This window comes from Chrysemys picta, chromosome 1 (assembly GCF_011386835.1).
Source record: "Chrysemys picta bellii isolate R12L10 chromosome 1, ASM1138683v2, whole genome shotgun sequence".
Taxonomy (NCBI): Eukaryota; Metazoa; Chordata; order Testudines; family Emydidae; genus Chrysemys; species Chrysemys picta.
Window position 1 is genome coordinate 168,105,780 of NC_088791.1, and position 16,448 is coordinate 168,122,227.

Here is a 16,448-nt window from a genome sequence, read left to right on the forward strand (position 1 = left end):
TTAAGTGCCTACCTGAATCGGGGCGTATATCAGCAGGACTAAGTGATATAGGGTTACCATACGTCCGGCTTTTCCTGGACATGTCCGGCTTTTTGGTAATCAAACCCTCGTCCGGGGGGAATTGCCAAAAAGCCGAACATGTCCGGGAAAAATACCGCCGGCTGGGCACTTCCCCTCCTGCGGCTGCTGTGCTCCCTACCATGACTCTTCTGCTCTGTTTAAAGCCGAGCCACCCAAGCGCTACCGGCTTCGGGCAGCCCCCATGCCTCCGGACCCTGCGCCGCCGGCGGGCACTTCCCCTCCCGGGCTCCGGAGGCACAGGGTCCAGAGGCCAGGGGGCTGCCCGAAGCCGGTAGCGCTCGGGCAGCTCTGCCCTTAAACAGAGCCAAAGAGTCAGGGGAGGAGCACAGCAGCCAGAGCCCAGGAGGGGAAGTGCCCGGCCGGGGGCGCAGGGTCCGGAGGCATGGGGGCTGCCCAAAGCCCGAGCGCTACCGGCTTCATGGTTTGCCGGGCAGCCTCCAGACCCTGCGCCCCCGGCTGGGTGCTTCCCCTCCTGGGCTCCAGCTGCGCTGGGGAAGCACCGGCCGGGGGCGCAGGGTCTGGGGGCTTCCCTTCAAACCGTGAAGCTGGTAGCGCTCGGGCAGCCCTTTTTGCGTGGCTGGGAGGGAGGAGGGGGAATGCGGGGCGCTCAGGGGAGGGGGCGGAGTTAGGGCGGGGACTTTGGGGAAGGGGCGGAGTTGGGGGGAGGGGCGGGGCGGGGTTGGGAAAGGGGTGGGGCCAGGGCCCTGTGGAGTGTCCTCTTTTTTTATTTTTTAAATATGGTAACCCTAAAGTGATATGCATCCAAGAGTCCTAGGGCAAAGCTCTGCAACCAGGGACATAAAACCAACCATCTATCATATTCCTGAGCTGGAACCGCAGCAAGCAGGGTGGCAGAAAACAGCCGCAAGTTCTTATTGCTAAATGACAAATTAGCTGTCAACAAAACCAGCATCGTCTATGAGCTTGATTTCGTATGAGACACTCAATATTGCTTTCATCACTGAGGTCTGGTATGCTTGCAATCTCCAGCCCTGTCATAGTCCAAATCATCTACTAATATTTGCCAATCAAGAGCAAAAAGAGAATGATCCAGAATGAAGCAAAAAGAAGAAAAGGAGGCCGAGTAGCACCTTTCTTTCCCACTGTCCTAGATGCCTTTGGATTTTCTGTGAGGTAAAGGATAAGTGATCTGCTGAACTCTAGACAAAGACCCTCGGACCCAGTCCCTCCACTGTGAGGTAGGGAAGTATTTTTATCTCCATTTTACAAGTGCAGAACTGAAGCACAGAGAGATTATTTGCCCAAGGTCAAACAGGAAAACTGAGGTAGAGCTGGGACTAGAACCCAGGTGTTATGAGTAATAATTCCATGCCTTAACCACAAGACTATGCTTTTTCACCCCTGTGAAACTTCCAGCTTCATCTGGAAGTGTTTCAGTGATCAGAGTGAGAACCTCTAATCTCTCTCTCTTTGGTGTTTCTATGGCACTCATCACAGTAGTATCTAATAGCTGATTCTTTCCACCCACAAATAGTTTTCCTTTTCTCATACATGCCCACATGTATAATGTAAGTGTTAATAAGATGTTTGCTAGAATAATTATTTTATGTTAAGAAGTTGCCTGCTATTTTTAAGACAAAAAAGGGGATGGCCAACTTTAAAAAAAAAATCAGGTTGCACGTACCCAACTGTAGTATTTTTAAACTAGCAGAATGTTTGAAATAAAATGGTACTTCCTTTGAGATAAAAAAAATCCAATATTTTTAAAATTAGGTTGAGGGTTTTTTTTTGTTCATTTCAGTTCTCATGAAAATGAATGATTGATAATACTAGCTGAAGCTAGGCATAATATGGGCAGACTCTGGGGAAACTTTCCAGAATAGTTTTGTCGTCCTAACATATAGCTTCTCTGATATTCTAATAGTTGGACTCTCTGTAGAAGAATGTCAGTAATACTGAATAGTTCTAAATTATGGTTTGGGAATGCTGACAAATGTCCACTAGAGATTCTAGGTATTAATTGAAGATGACCAAACTGATTTCTCATGTGAAAAATGTGGATAGATCCATGTCTTCAAACAAAAACACCACTCTGGTAAAGTGGGATGAGATTTTTATATAGAATGATTAATTGCATTCAATATTTTAAATTTCAGTTCCCTCACTGAGTATTTGCTCTCCTTTCATTCTCAGGGCCTTTCGTTCTATTTCTCTCATATGGGTTGGGGTAAAAGGCTGAGACTGAATGAGTGCCATGAACAATTATTACAAAACATCACAAGCAAATGTGATTGATAACTCATAGGCAAACTGGAATTGCCATGCCAGATTAGAGCAGTGGTCTAGGTTCCATGGTGGCAGGATTGGTGAGTATACACTGCAGACCTCCATAGCTGGGGACACTCTGTCACCTCACCAAAAACAACTGAAATACAAATTAGTCTTGTCTTTACACACACAAAAAGTGGTGCGGGGGGATTTTTCTGGAAAATCAGGAACATGAGTTGCCCTGGTCATAGGTGGATAAGGCCTCATCCAACAAAATCTGCTGCAGAGCAATATAATTGACCCAGGAGTATGTATAGGATTTTTGTTGTTATTGTTGCCTGAGACATGCATGGGGGATTCTGTACACAAGGGAGTTCCACAGCTACAAATACCCTGGCCTACTCTGCAGACAGGGACTCCAGGGAGTCTACCAACTCAGGGAGATTAGGGGGCCATTGTAGCAGAAATACACATGACCTCATATTAGTATTAACACTGAGCAAATTATGCTTTTAAGGCCTCAAGTTTGGATAATTTGGATAGTTACATATGATGATGTCTTCTAACATATGTAATAGCTCATAAATCTCTGCTTTCTTGTTGTCTAAGGTTTTCATCAGTATCACTTTTTGGATTGGTTAGCAGGGAATACAAAAGGCAGGGCAGCTAGCACACTTGCTTCTTTCCCCCTCTGCCACTCCTGATGTCTCCCCATCAGGCAGTCTGTAATTTTGAGCTTAACAAATGTAGTCTGGTCTTCAGCGTTGCTGAATGCAGCATAATGTGCTGTAGCTGCAACAGTGAGCTAGTTCTGGATATAGGGTGACCAGATGTCCCGATTTTAAAGGGACAGTCCCGATTTTGGGGACTTTTTCTTATATAGGCTCCTATTACCCGCCCCCCCCACCCCCTGTCCTGATTGTTTACGCTTGCTATCTGGTCACCCTACCTGGATAGAGTATTGTTACATTGCTCTTCTGGATCTCCAAAAACTTTAAATATTACATTAATTATAATGTTTGTTTGTTTGTGTAATGAGACAGAGGATGTTTTGGAAAAAGGTGTCCATTTTTTACTTAGTTTTTAGGCGTCTAAACTCTGAGAAGGAGACAGTTTTTGTATAATGTATAACTTATTCTATCATTAGTTAATAGAGCACACTGTGCTTTTGTCAACTCTGTAAGGTAGGGTGTGTGTGTGTGTGTGTTCTGAAGCTGCACGGGTGCACTAAGTGAATAATATAGCACTTGTATTCTTGTTAGGACGGTCTTGACAGCACACTGCGGAATTTTGGCACTCAATTAAAAGCAAGAATAATTCAGGGAATTGTCACTATTCAGAAGGCTGCAAGTAAAAAACAGGCTAAATCATAAGGAATGGAATATCACCGTTAGAGCTGTTTTACTACAGGAAAACAAAATTAGCATATCACTGACAGGGCTGGATTTCACAGTAGGCACATGCTTAGAGGCGCCAGCATTCTAGAGGCACCTAAAAATTCAAATTTTGCCACTCCTGGGTCCCGGCAGGGCGGGAGGCCGGCTAGGGTTGCCAAGGATCTGGTTTTCAACCAGAACACCTGGTCAAAAAGGGACCCTGGCAGCTCCAGTCAGCAGTGCTGACCGAGCCATTAAAAGTCCAGTCAGTGGTGCAGCGGGGCTAAGGAAGACTCCCTGCCCGCCCTGGATCTGCATGACTTCCAGAAGTGGCCAGCATGTCCCTGCAGCCCCTAGACACAGGGGCAATCAGGGAAGTTGCGCATGCTGCTCTCACCCCAAGCGCCAGCTCCGCAGCTCTCATTGGCCTAGGTGTGCCCAAGGTGTAAATCCAGCCCTGGGCACAGAGCTCATTATAAATTTTAGAGATGGGGCAAAAATGCAACATGGTTTTTAACAAAAAAAAGTGCTTGCTTGTGTAAAGGCTTTCTGGACTAGGAAACTGTGACAGCTTTGATTAATCCGCTAGAGTAGTTAAATTTAGATCATGTATACATTATTTTAATTTGAAGCTGGCTCACTTGGTGTACAATATTGTGTTCAAATTTTTTTTCAATTAGGTGACAACTAAAAAGAAATGCCCAATAATAATAGTGTTGTTTATTACTCTCATCATGAACTTGAAGTGTCATTTTAGCTATCCTGAAGCTTATGCGTCTTATTATGCATGAATGGCTCATAGTTCTTTTTAGTTATATCAGCCTTTACTGTTAGTCATATTGAGGTCTCAACCTTTCAGATTTCTTCCCAAGAAATAAAACAGCTTTTTTGCATAAAAGATATTCTGCAAACATAACTAAGTATTGAAATATACATTTTTGCTTATAATGGCTTATGTGTAAGCTGAGTCTACTGTGTGAATTTAAGAGGATTTGCTTCCCTTTGCCATTAGGTATCCCAGGAAATTCCTTTTATGCTACAACATTGAGCACATACTGTGCCAAGGGAAATGAACTTCCATGAATTTTGTTAAGATTTTATTCTCCATTCTTATTTTCACATTCTAGGAGCCAGTCCCAGAGGAACCAGTCAGTAAAGCTGTATGATGAAGCTAGTTTTGGTAGTCTAATCAGATTCTTTAAAAAGTCAGTTATATGAAGAATCAAATTTTGTTATGAATGCTATTCAAAGTGACAATTGTGACCTCTTCTGAGTATATTTTCTGGGTATGTGATCAGATTCATGAAGGAATGATGATTAGATCTCCACCCTCAATCAAACTTAATGAATAAATTCATTATCTACGTTCAGACTTGAATGCATAGTTCTGTTGCTAATTTCATACAAAAAGAATATTTTATGAATATCCAAATGTCAACTACTCATTATTTGTGCGTGTTTTCTCTAAACATAGAAATTCAGTAATTAATAACAGAACTATTCATTAAAATTCAAATGCTGATAAATGATAGATACAAATGTCTTCCATTGATTAAACTTCTACAAAATTAAAAGTGTATGCTCATTAGAACAATTTATGAATATGTTTCACTACATGATATAGAGCTTTAAATTAACACACTGAACATTCAGATTAGTAGCATGTCATTTATTCTCGGTTATAGTAGTATATTTCTCACTGCTGTTCTGATGTCTCAAGGCTTGTATTTGGATTGTATCCATTTTCTGGCCACTAATATCTAAAAAAAGGCTTTGGACGTCAGTCGATACTAGCCTCTGAGAAGAAATTTGTTTTAACCAAAGTCAGTAATTGGGAATAGATCTGTATTATATAGGGTTGAGGAGCATCTTTTAAATCTCTACGGCCAGACCTCAAGCTGCACATAAATTCTCACCCAAAAAACCATGGTCAGGAAGAGAAACAGAGAATTCCTCTTTTGCGCCTTCCCTCAAAACCTGCAGAGTTCACACTTTGCAGATCATTTGTGTATGGACATATGGCAAGAAGAAGTCTTCAACAGGGCCTGGGTTTCAAGGGTAAAGTCTGTACTTTTTAGCCCAAGTGCTAACATCTTCTGTTCACCTCCCCCACAATTGGCATGCATAATCCAGGCAGATATTGCACCCACTTGTAAGGGTCAACATGAACACAATTTGCCCTTGGCTGTGTTAAAAGCACATAGCGCTGGAGAACCTGATCCAGCACCCACAGAAGGTTAATGGGAATCTTTCCTTTGCATTTAACATGCATTGTTACATCAGGTCCTGAATTTGGCCTGAGTTACTAAACTAAGAAGAGAGGCGAAATGGTGAATGTAAAAAGGGCAGGACTACAAAATAATGTTAAATTTAGTCTCTTCTTAAGAACCAATCCTATGCTCTTCATGGTCAGGAGGAGTGGGAGTTTTGCCTGTCTCACTTGTGTGGGGGCAGGCTCATAACTGAACAGTGAGAAACATTCACTGATCAAGGTGCACGGGTGAATGAAAGAACGACACAGAGATGGGTTTAAGTACCAGGTGGGATCTGTTTCTTACCTAATCCAATCCACAGCCAAAATGTCAGCCCCAGACAAGTGCACTCCTTCATCCCTTAAAAGCCTCCAGCACATTGTACTGGATGTCCCTGTGTGTAATCCCTGAGCCACCTGCATCCAAAAAGATTGATGGCTCCCTGCCATACATGCTTCGTGAGTATTTCTAACCAAACCAATTTCATGTTTGGCTGTGACTGTCTAATCTATCCCATGTCCCTCTGAATCCTGCAGGCCCCTCAATCATTTTCCCCGAGATAAATAACTAGGACATTAGGTGGGTATAGTTCACCCATCAATAAGTGCAAAAGAGACATGAGCTGATTCCAGAATGAGCCCCTTCTGCCAAACCATTGAAGGCAGACACCCTCAGCCCTGAAGCTTAGCTGCAGTCCATCTGCCAACCTAGCTGCCTGCGTGTGGGCCCAATGCACAATAGGGGACCTGAAAATCCAAACATCAACCTTGTCTCTGATGTCTCCTGCAATCACAGACAGACAACATTAGCTCATCTTTGCCTTCCCCAGTCACCCATCAAAGGGAGCACAGGTCCTGTAACAGTCCAATTTCCAGTGCCCAATTGCCTGGACTCACTGGGAGTCAAAACCCTCCAATGCTGACTGCCAGGTAATAATGTGACTACTGCCTGAATGTTGTACCAAAAACAAACCCATTTATTTCTAAATTGCTGGCCCTACATATTGGAAGCCACCAGTATTAGTGGAAAACTCAAATGGGACATCTCTTGTTGTAACCTGCATTGCCCACTACTCAAGCTACCTCTGTGCTCCCTTGGTAATACGGTCTACAACAGATTCCCTCCGAGGTATCCAATTCTACCTGAAGCTCCGATTCCAGTATCCAATTGGATCACCAGATTGTTAGCCCACTAAACTGTTCCAAAAATGTTTCCCATACCTCCAAATCTTCCCTCATTTCTATGGTCACCCTGACAAAATTATGAGGCTCTACCCAGCACCACCTCTCTCTATGCAAAGTTTAAGTGCCCCATGATCACCTGAAACCATTTTAGTATAACTTTCCTAGAACCTTTGAGTACCCTTATCAACAGCCTTATATTATCTAGCTTTTCTTTGGGTAGCTGTGATACATGCTGCCTTGTATCCAATTCAATTCCCAAATATGTTAACTTCTGTGTTGGGCCTTCTGTCTTTTCTGTGGCCCCAAGGATGGAAGATGTCTTTCCTTTGTTCATCCTCACAAGGTCCAAGGAAAAATCAATACTAGCACCCCAGGTTAAAATCACAGTGCCTAAATGGCTCAGTATAGCTCTAAATAAATGGGATAGAGCATGAGATTTTAAAAAGCAATTCAGCATTAGTGACCTAACTCTGCTCCTGTTAAAGTCAAAGTGAGTTTTGCCATTGACTTTAGAGTAGACCGAGTTAGGCCAAATTTGAATAGCCTAAGTCTTTTACAAAACCATAGTGCTTAAATAAAAAGATATAAACCCCACAAAGAGCATCTTAGCTATAATCATTTATGAACCATAACGACATTAACTAGCTACATTGGTTTGTCACAGCGATTATAATTAATAAAGGGAATAATAACATTCAAACAAGATGCCCACATGCATATATTTTTGCCTTGCAATACTTTCTGATGCAGCAATGGCATTATGAGTCATCATCATCTTGACAAGTTATTGACCAATAATTTTCCACATAACAAACTAGATTAACAGTGTAAATTTGCTTCCTTTTTAAAAACTGCTTGACTTTTCTTCAGCATCCAAAACTATGTTGTAATTAATTTATTTTCTTTCTTCCAGAAATAGTGTTCACACTGAACAATCTTTATTCTCAATACATTGAAAAACAGCTAGGATTAGTTCTCAATTCTTCTGACTGGCCCATTCTGCCATCTAGTGGCACTATGAATACACTACTTTCAAGAAATAAACTTTTTTTCGAGGAGCTCCTCTAATCAGTGATAATTAACACAGATTTTTGTTGAAGGAATGCATCAGGAAAAAACTCATTTTACTCTTAAAAATGCAAAAGAATTTTCCAGATACAAAATGTAATAGATAAAATATAACTGATTATAGTGTATAAATATATCACCATGCAAAAGATCTCCACAGTGTGAATTTGTTAGAGGGTATATATTTGAACTGTGGTAATCAAATTTTTGCAAATGCTTTTTGCAATAGTAGTGTCATCGAGTTTAAGGCCAGAAAAGACCACCAGATCATCTAGTCTGAAATTCTGCATACCACGGGCCACCAATACCAACATTGTCATTTATAGTAAATTGCCAAGGCAAAACTGTATTGTCAGTCTATTTCACAGACAGCAGAATATGGAACCTCAACAGTGAGAGGGTTTATTTATTTATTTATTTTTAAGGTACTTGCAGTTCTGTATTCTAGTGAGACTGAGAAGTTTTTAATATGTCTTCCAGGGTGGAAAAATCCCCATAAGATGGACTGCCCCTGAAGCTATAGCCTACAGAAAGTTCTCTTCAGCAAGTGATGCATGGAGCTATGGGATTGTCATGTGGGAAGTGATGTCCTATGGAGAAAGACCATATTGGGAGATGTCTAATCAGGATGTAAGTACTGCATGGAACCGATCTCCTCACTCTGATTAAATGTTCTTTGCAAATGATTGTTACCCCTATCATTTTTTGCTATCTTATTTACTTTCTCGATCAGATCCTCAGCTAGTATAAATCAACTTAACTCCACTGACTTCAATGAAATGTTGCTGTTTTACACCAGCTGAGGATCTGCCTCTCTATAAGTAAAATTTTGACTGGCTTCCTGGAAGGGCTAAAGCCACACCACAAAAAGTCCTAATCAGTTTGCCAGATTCTGGGCTCGGATGTGTGCAGCTTCGATCCAAGTCAGTGGGAGCCTTGTGCCTACACCTGAGGATACAGTTTGCTCAACAAAGTAATATTTCAATTCCTCCATGAATAGTGGTGTTATACCAGTGATCAGTTTGGTCCAATTTATCTACAGCGCCCTGATGGTGCCCTTCAATGAACATACTTTAGGTGGTGAATCCCAAAACACGTCTGGGGCTAATGGGATACAATTTGAAGCTGCCGTGAGAAGAATATTTCTAGTTCTGCTTTTTAATAATTAATATACAATGTTTTCTTTACAAACTACCTGTAGTTTTACATTTTGTACAAGACAGTGTAAAGGTATAAAGTGATATATTTTTCTCTGCCATTTGCTCAAAAAAAGTTTCAACTATGTACCGTAAATGTTCTTCTTAACTAGAACAAACATTATCTTCTAAGGAAGTTGAAAGTTTGTCCTGTAAACTGCAGCACTGAAAGAGATAGGGCAATTTTTATCACAAGTTAAGTTTTCCACAAGTACTGCAATTGAGGATGGCACCCCATAGCTTGGAACAGCATGTCAAAGCCTCACGCAAGAAACAATCTCCCTGTCATGGTGCAGAATGACAGCCACCCCTTCTTACTACACATTCTTATCACTCCTCATGCCCTGCATAGTGTAGATATATCTCTGTATCACAAAACTTTTCTAGATGATTATTTTTTACATTATTGCAAGGATGTTGTCACTCCAAGCTGATTGACAACTTCTGTTAGTTTCAGGCTGATTTGTCAAAAAGAGGTTTGACAGAGGTACTTTTATTAAGGAAGCCACTTTTTTCAGAATTTTTTCAGAATGTTCCAGCAGAAAAAAAAATCAGTCATGGCAATACTGCCATATAATCATCATCATGCTGTACCAAAACATGTATCATTGGGATGCAGAACAATATGTCTTTCCCAATATAATGTGATGAAGTTTCATTAATTTGATCAAGATGTTAACAAGAAGTAAATGTGACATTCCAAACATTCAGTGGCTTTAAATTGCGTTGGAAAATTCCAAATAGTTAGACATGCAGTATGTAAACCTACCTTTGCAGCATATTGTGGCCTATGTTTTAGCACAGTAAGTAACTCTAAGTAGGCATGAATTTGTTTTACAGAAATAATATGAATTTCCCAAAAGTCAGTGATACTGTAGTTCTGGCGAGGGAAGTGGGGGTAGGGGGAGTGTGCACAGAGCAGATGTATAAAAGACACCGTGCAAACTTTTGCTGACAAGTCTTGCATAAATACGGAGAATCACAGGTCCTGTTTTAACAAAAAAGGACAATAGCTACATGAGCTGACATTCTAAACCAAATTCAGAGGTGTTATATATGGTGGTGTTACTCGCTCATCAGAAAGACAGTACAAGCATACCCTAGATACCGAAGGATGGAAGGAGATACAGCAGAAAAAAAATATTAACAAATTAAGGTTGGGACCTTTTTCTGACACCATTCCACACTCTCTTTGTTAGTTGCTTTTCCTGCTATTCTCCATATTTCTGCTACATTAGTGTGTAAATGTATCTCCTTATGTCCACTTACCTACATCTAGCTGATACCACCATTTACATCACTTCAGAAATAGTTTATTTTTACAGATCTGCAAAGATATCAGCTATTATGACTGTTTTGGAAAATCTTGCAATACGTTTTTTTAAGTGACAGTTATAGTACTTGGCCTCCAGTTGGCCAAACCCATGTCCCAGATAGCTTTCACCTCATGCCTGTTGGGTCTTCACTGAGCAACAAGAAAAAAATAAGAAGTCATACTCTGTTAATATACAAAATGCCCTTTCTAGACTGGCTACTGTGGGCTTCAGCACCGGTGGTCAAAATTGTTAGAATTTTTTAATTCGCTGTCACAGATCACCCTACACAAGCATATAGGAAAGTATTTACATAGATCAACATTTTCAAACCTAAGAGTCTACAGTTAGTCTGATCAAGTGATATTTAGGCATCTGAATAAAAGTGATCTAATTCTCAGAAATTATAAGCACCCATAAATACTAGTTAAGTCATTGGGAACTGTAGAGGCTCAGCACCTTTGAAAATCAGGCAACTTCTATTTAATTGCCTAAGTATGAATTTAGGAGCTGACCTTTAGGCACCTAGATTTGAAAATGTTGACCATACATTTTGTAACATTACCAACAGCATAATATGTATTCTTAAAAACTTACTCGATTTGAGAAATGTGACTTGTTTCCGTAAATAACCATTTTATTATTGTGTTGTGTCATTTCAGATCTGTGGTAATGCTGATTAATGCACTTCTTGGATGTGCGTCAGGCACCAGAGGTGTCCATTAATTAGGGTTGCTGCACAATCTGTCATGTCTTATTGCTTAATTAATAAACATTAGATTAGATATTGAGCTTTCTGAGGAAACTATTGTACTGATGAACAGATTGAGCTAAGAGTCTAGCTCACTAATACCGTGTGAGGAAAGGAAGATTTATGTCCGATGCATTCAGTTTACAGAACAGCTGTGAATGAGCTCTTCTGGGACACCTATTAGAGGCCGTTGTAAAAATTATTACATATTACAGAATTTGGATATTCAGAAAAAAATAATATTTAATGGATTGATTGAATATGCATAAAACTGCCATAGCAAACTGAATAAACCTTCTCGCTCACTTAACAACAATATTGACATGTAAAAATTCACCATACACATTTCACTAACTCTAACTCTCATCCACAAAACCCACTGATGAACTCTTTCAACATTTACATCACTTAGAGAGAGAAAGTCTGGCTTTGACTATCTGATTTCTGCTTGATGAACTGAGTGAAATAAATTGATGCTTTCAGTCCAGTTCCTGCAGGTCAAGTGTTTACATCCGAAAACCAGAAGCACAGTTAGCACTAATCAATCTTTTTGTTGGCAGTCTTAATGGAGAGTCCAAGGCACCGGTGCCGGAATCGGGGAGCCAGGGGACCATGGCCCCCACTTTTTAACAGAAGAAACATAAGTGCAGAGTTCGTGTCTCCTGCAGAATGATAACTTCTGCCAGGGAGGCACTGCAGTTACAGCTTTCACCCATCAGGGGCTGATGTGGCACCAAAAGAGAGGGCAGTGGGCTCACCACCGGAGCAGCCAGCCACAGAGAGAGAGAGGGGGCCCTTTGGCCTTTGCGCCCCCCTCTCCCCCACATATACACACTCACACACACACTTCTACAAAGATTCCAGCACCCTTCGTCCAAGGACAAAATTGTTATGAAGACTGAGCTAAACCTATTATCATTTCAGATTGAGAGCAATTGAACACTGATTTGCCAATGTGGGGAAGCTTCCACTGACTGCTGCAGCCTTTTCTATGTCTGTTCTGTAGACAGAGAAGGTAGGACTCCAGGAGAATCAATCTGACACTTTCACCAGCCCTAAACTAGCTACAGAAAAGAATATTAAAAGGGGTTTAAAAAAAATGTCTTCCAGCTTCTTCCACATTTTATCTCCCTAAAAGTCAAATGTGGTCTCATTAGATCAGGGGTGGGCAAACTATGGCCTGGGGGCCACATCCGGCCCTTCAGACATTTTAATCCTGCCCTCGAGCTCCTGCCGGGGAGTGGGGTCTGGGGCTTGCCCCACTCCACGCGGCTCCCAGAAGCAGCAGCATGTCCCCCCTCCGTCTCCTACATGTAGGGCAGCAAGGGGGCTCCGCACGCTGCCCCCGCCCCAAGCACCGCCCTCGCAGCTCCCATTGGCCGGCAGCTGCGACCAATGGAAGCTGCAGGGGCAGCATCTACGGACGGGGCAGTGCGCAGAGCTGCCTGGCCGCGCCTCCACATAGGAGCCGGAGAGAGGACATGCTGTTGCTTCTGGGAGCTGCTTGAGGTAAGCGCCACCTGGAGCCTGCACCCCGACCCCTTCCAGCACCCTAACCCCCTGCCCCAGCCCTGATCCCCCTCCCACCCTCCGAACCCCTTGGTCCCACCTTCCTGCACCCCAGAGCCCGCACCACTAGCTGGAGCCCTCACCCCCCCACCCGCACCCCTGCCCCAGCCCGGAAACCTCTCTAGCACGCTGAACTCCTCATTTCTGGCCCCACCCCAGAGTCCACACCCCAACCCCCAATTTTGTGAGCATTTATGGCCCACCATACAATTTCCACCCCCAGATGTGGCCCTCGGGCCAAAAAGTTTGCCCACCCCTGCCTTAGATGTTGTACCTTACCAAGATTGGCCTTCTGTTCTCAGCTATATGTATGCCTAATCCCTCTTGTTCAGAAGCAGGGAGAGTGGGTGGCAGGGACTCTATAGAGTTCTAGGCCTGCCTTTGACACTTGCCTCCTACTGTATAGTTTGGCAAACTTGCATCATCTCTTTGCCCCAGGTTCTTTATCTGTAAAATGGGGATAATAATACTTGCCTTACAGGGGTATTATGAATATTAATTAGTTAATGTTCATATAGTGCTTTGAAGATAAAAAGTGCCATATATGCTATTAATAATAGAATTGTTAATAATTATTTCAACAGTAGTCTACATCTCTACGTATACTGAAATTTTCCTTTTGAACAAGAGAATAAAATTAATGGACCTTGACTCCCTACCAAAGAAATTATAAAATGTAATGGGTCAAAGAAAATATAAATGTCAATTAAATCCTTTTAAAAATAATGTCTTTCAGAAAAACCTCATCAGCTTTGTATTGGCATGACTGTTGAATGTTTTATGCCTAATAAAAGGTGTGGAACATTTACTTCTGACCTAGAAAGTAAAAACACCATTCAGAAACACATCATTTGCAACAAGTACAGTAATATATTAGGCTGATATCTGTTTTTCTGAGCAGCTAAAGATTGCAGCTTCAGTCACGGGTATCCATTAAAATCTACCTACTATTATAGTAAGTAACTAAGTTTTCTGTAGCTACTTCTGATAGACCTCTATTTCTTCCTGCTTTTTAGAATAGAAGCCACGCAATTGCAATCATTTTTGATTCATTGCATTAGGTGATACTTAACATTTCTTGTTAAACTTTTGGGATGGGTGACATCCAAGACTGGCATAAAGTCAACTGGCCTCCGAGTCCTAGGAAACATTTTGTGAGGCTGTATCCTTCCTCTGGCAGGATTCTCCCTCTTTATAAAGGACCTGGCAATGGGGCTTCCCATGCCAGCAAGACCTCCTTTATGAAAAACTTACAGAGCTTCTTTCTTTGTTCTTCTATCCACTTAGTAGTTTCCTTTCCTTCCTACAGTTATCAATAGTTATCAATTCCTCACGTGTGGTGTGTATTATAGCTCCCTGTCTCTATATACAGAGAGATTTGAACACCTACATATGTATATAGATACAGAGGGTGAGGAGTGAGGTAAAAAGGCTTTATCAGCCTGAGTTTGGGTTGGCCATATTACCTAATGAGAAAACTGTGTTTGATAATGAAATGGTTGTTGTGGAAAAATACATGTTTATTGCGCAGAATGAAAGGATTCTGATGACTCTGTTGCTGCGGAAGACATAAATAATCCACTATTGTGGTAATTTCAGTTGCTGACATTTTCTCCTCTATGGACAGAGTTTATTCTCCTGAAAATAAGCATGGAAGGCGGAAATTTCAAGAAAATTTCCATTTGGACTAACTCCTGGAAATGATCTACTGTTTATCCCATTGAGAGGAAGGATAGCAGCATGAATTAGGGGGGCAGGGACTCCTACTCACATGGAACCTGAGGACCTGCAAGAAATCTGAGGCCAAAATCTGCAATTTCCAGGACACTTGTAACACGTTTGTCCCTCTGCACACACTCTCCTGGTTCATACCCCAGGCAGCGCAGCCAGCTCCCCCATTAGTCTCTGATCTATCTGTGCACATTACACCCAAGCATGTAGGAAGTGGAAGAAGCTACAGATTGGAAGATCTCTGTGGCAAATTATGCTAACTTGTGAGTAAAGCATATCAACTAGTGCTATTGCTGAGTGGTTCAAAACTTCCCCCACCGCAATCCCAATTGCCCATACAGCTCTAAACACGTGCTGTTTATGCACAGTAGGTTTCTACCAGTGTACAGGAGGGCAATGCTCTGTTGCTCAGCTCTTCTTTCTAAAAATTCAGGCCCAGTTGAGTGCAGTTACCATGCTCTTTCTTCCCTCTGCACCACAAGGTGAATGTAGCTTCATTACTGTTATTAGCATAGTGCCTGCAGCATAAACAGAATTCAGAAAGAGCGCAAGCTAGAGTCCCATGCTAATAGGATTGAAAATACAGAAGCTACAGTTATAAAGCATTGCTTCATTGTAAATAATGTAATGTGCACTCTGCCTGCTGTATTGATTATATGTGCAATGTATGTGTATGTATAATTATACTAAAATATATAAAATGTCACTTTAATGCAGAGTGCATGCTTTCAACAGGTATATTTCTCACAAACGCCAATGTATTATTGTAAATATCATGATTTACTTTTCAGTGGACATTGTATATAGGTTGTTGTCCTTGGAACAGCTGCTGCTTTCCCTCTATGTGCAAAGAAGCATAACTACATCATTCTCTTCTTTCAACAGCTCCACGGGCTCCCTTTTCATTTCAGGATCTAGTAAACATTCCAGTCTCAGTTTTTAAACCTTTCATGAACTCACTCCAGCTGACCTCTCACAGAACTTGTCTGCTTCTGCTTTCCTTCCTGCTCTCTCCACTTATGTAGCACTGGCCTGTTTGTCACTTTCAGCCGTCTCACAGAGTTACTAAACAAAGCCATCTCCTCTTCAGCTCCCCCTAAATGGAACAGTTTCCCTATATCTGATCTGTCCATTTCTTTTCATACCTCAGTTCAAAACATATCTTCCCGCCCCTGCCAATCCTTGAGTATCACTTTCCTGGTATTTTTATCTAACACTGTAATTTCATATATATATATATTGTGACAGACCCAGACCAGTGGGGTACAGGAGTCTGGTAGAGGGCAAATATACTGGTCACTGGATGAGTAGTTTTCTGTTCCCTGAGTGACCAGAGCAGGGGCTGCACTAGAGTAATCAGGAACCTGCTAGAACCAGTTAAGGCAGGCCGGCTAATTAGGACACCTGAAGCCAATTAAGAAGAAGCTGCTAGAATCAATTAAGGCAGGCTAATCAGGGCACCTGGGTTTTAAAAAGGAGCTCGCTTCAGTTTGTAGTGCGAGTGTGAGGACCTGGGAGCAGGAGGCGCAAGGAGCTGAGAGTGAGAGGGTGTGCTGCTGGAGGACTGAGGAGCACAAGCGTTATCAGACACCAGGAGGAAGGTCCTGTGGTGAGAATAAGGAAGGTGTTTGGAGGAGGCCATGGGGAAGTAGCCCAGGGAGTTGTAGCTGTCATGCAGCTGTTACAGGAGGTACTATA

The 16,448-nt window shown here is 42.0% G+C and overlaps 1 protein-coding gene across 5 annotated transcripts in view; it reads left to right on the plus strand.

Moving 5' to 3' along the window:
• The window catches only part of EPHA6 (EPH receptor A6), an 875,247-nt gene that overhangs the window by 831,136 nt on the left and 27,663 nt on the right, over window positions 1-16,448 (plus strand). For all 5 annotated transcript variants that reach the window (XR_010599810.1, XM_005283660.5, XM_005283661.5 and 2 more), the window contains one exon: window positions 8,671-8,820. Coding sequence is in view for 4 of the 5 variants with exons in the window: in XM_005283660.5 (XP_005283717.1) it covers window positions 8,671-8,820 (150 nt within the window). In the remaining variant the exon portion in view is untranslated. The remainder of the gene's footprint in view (window positions 1-8,670; window positions 8,821-16,448) is intronic.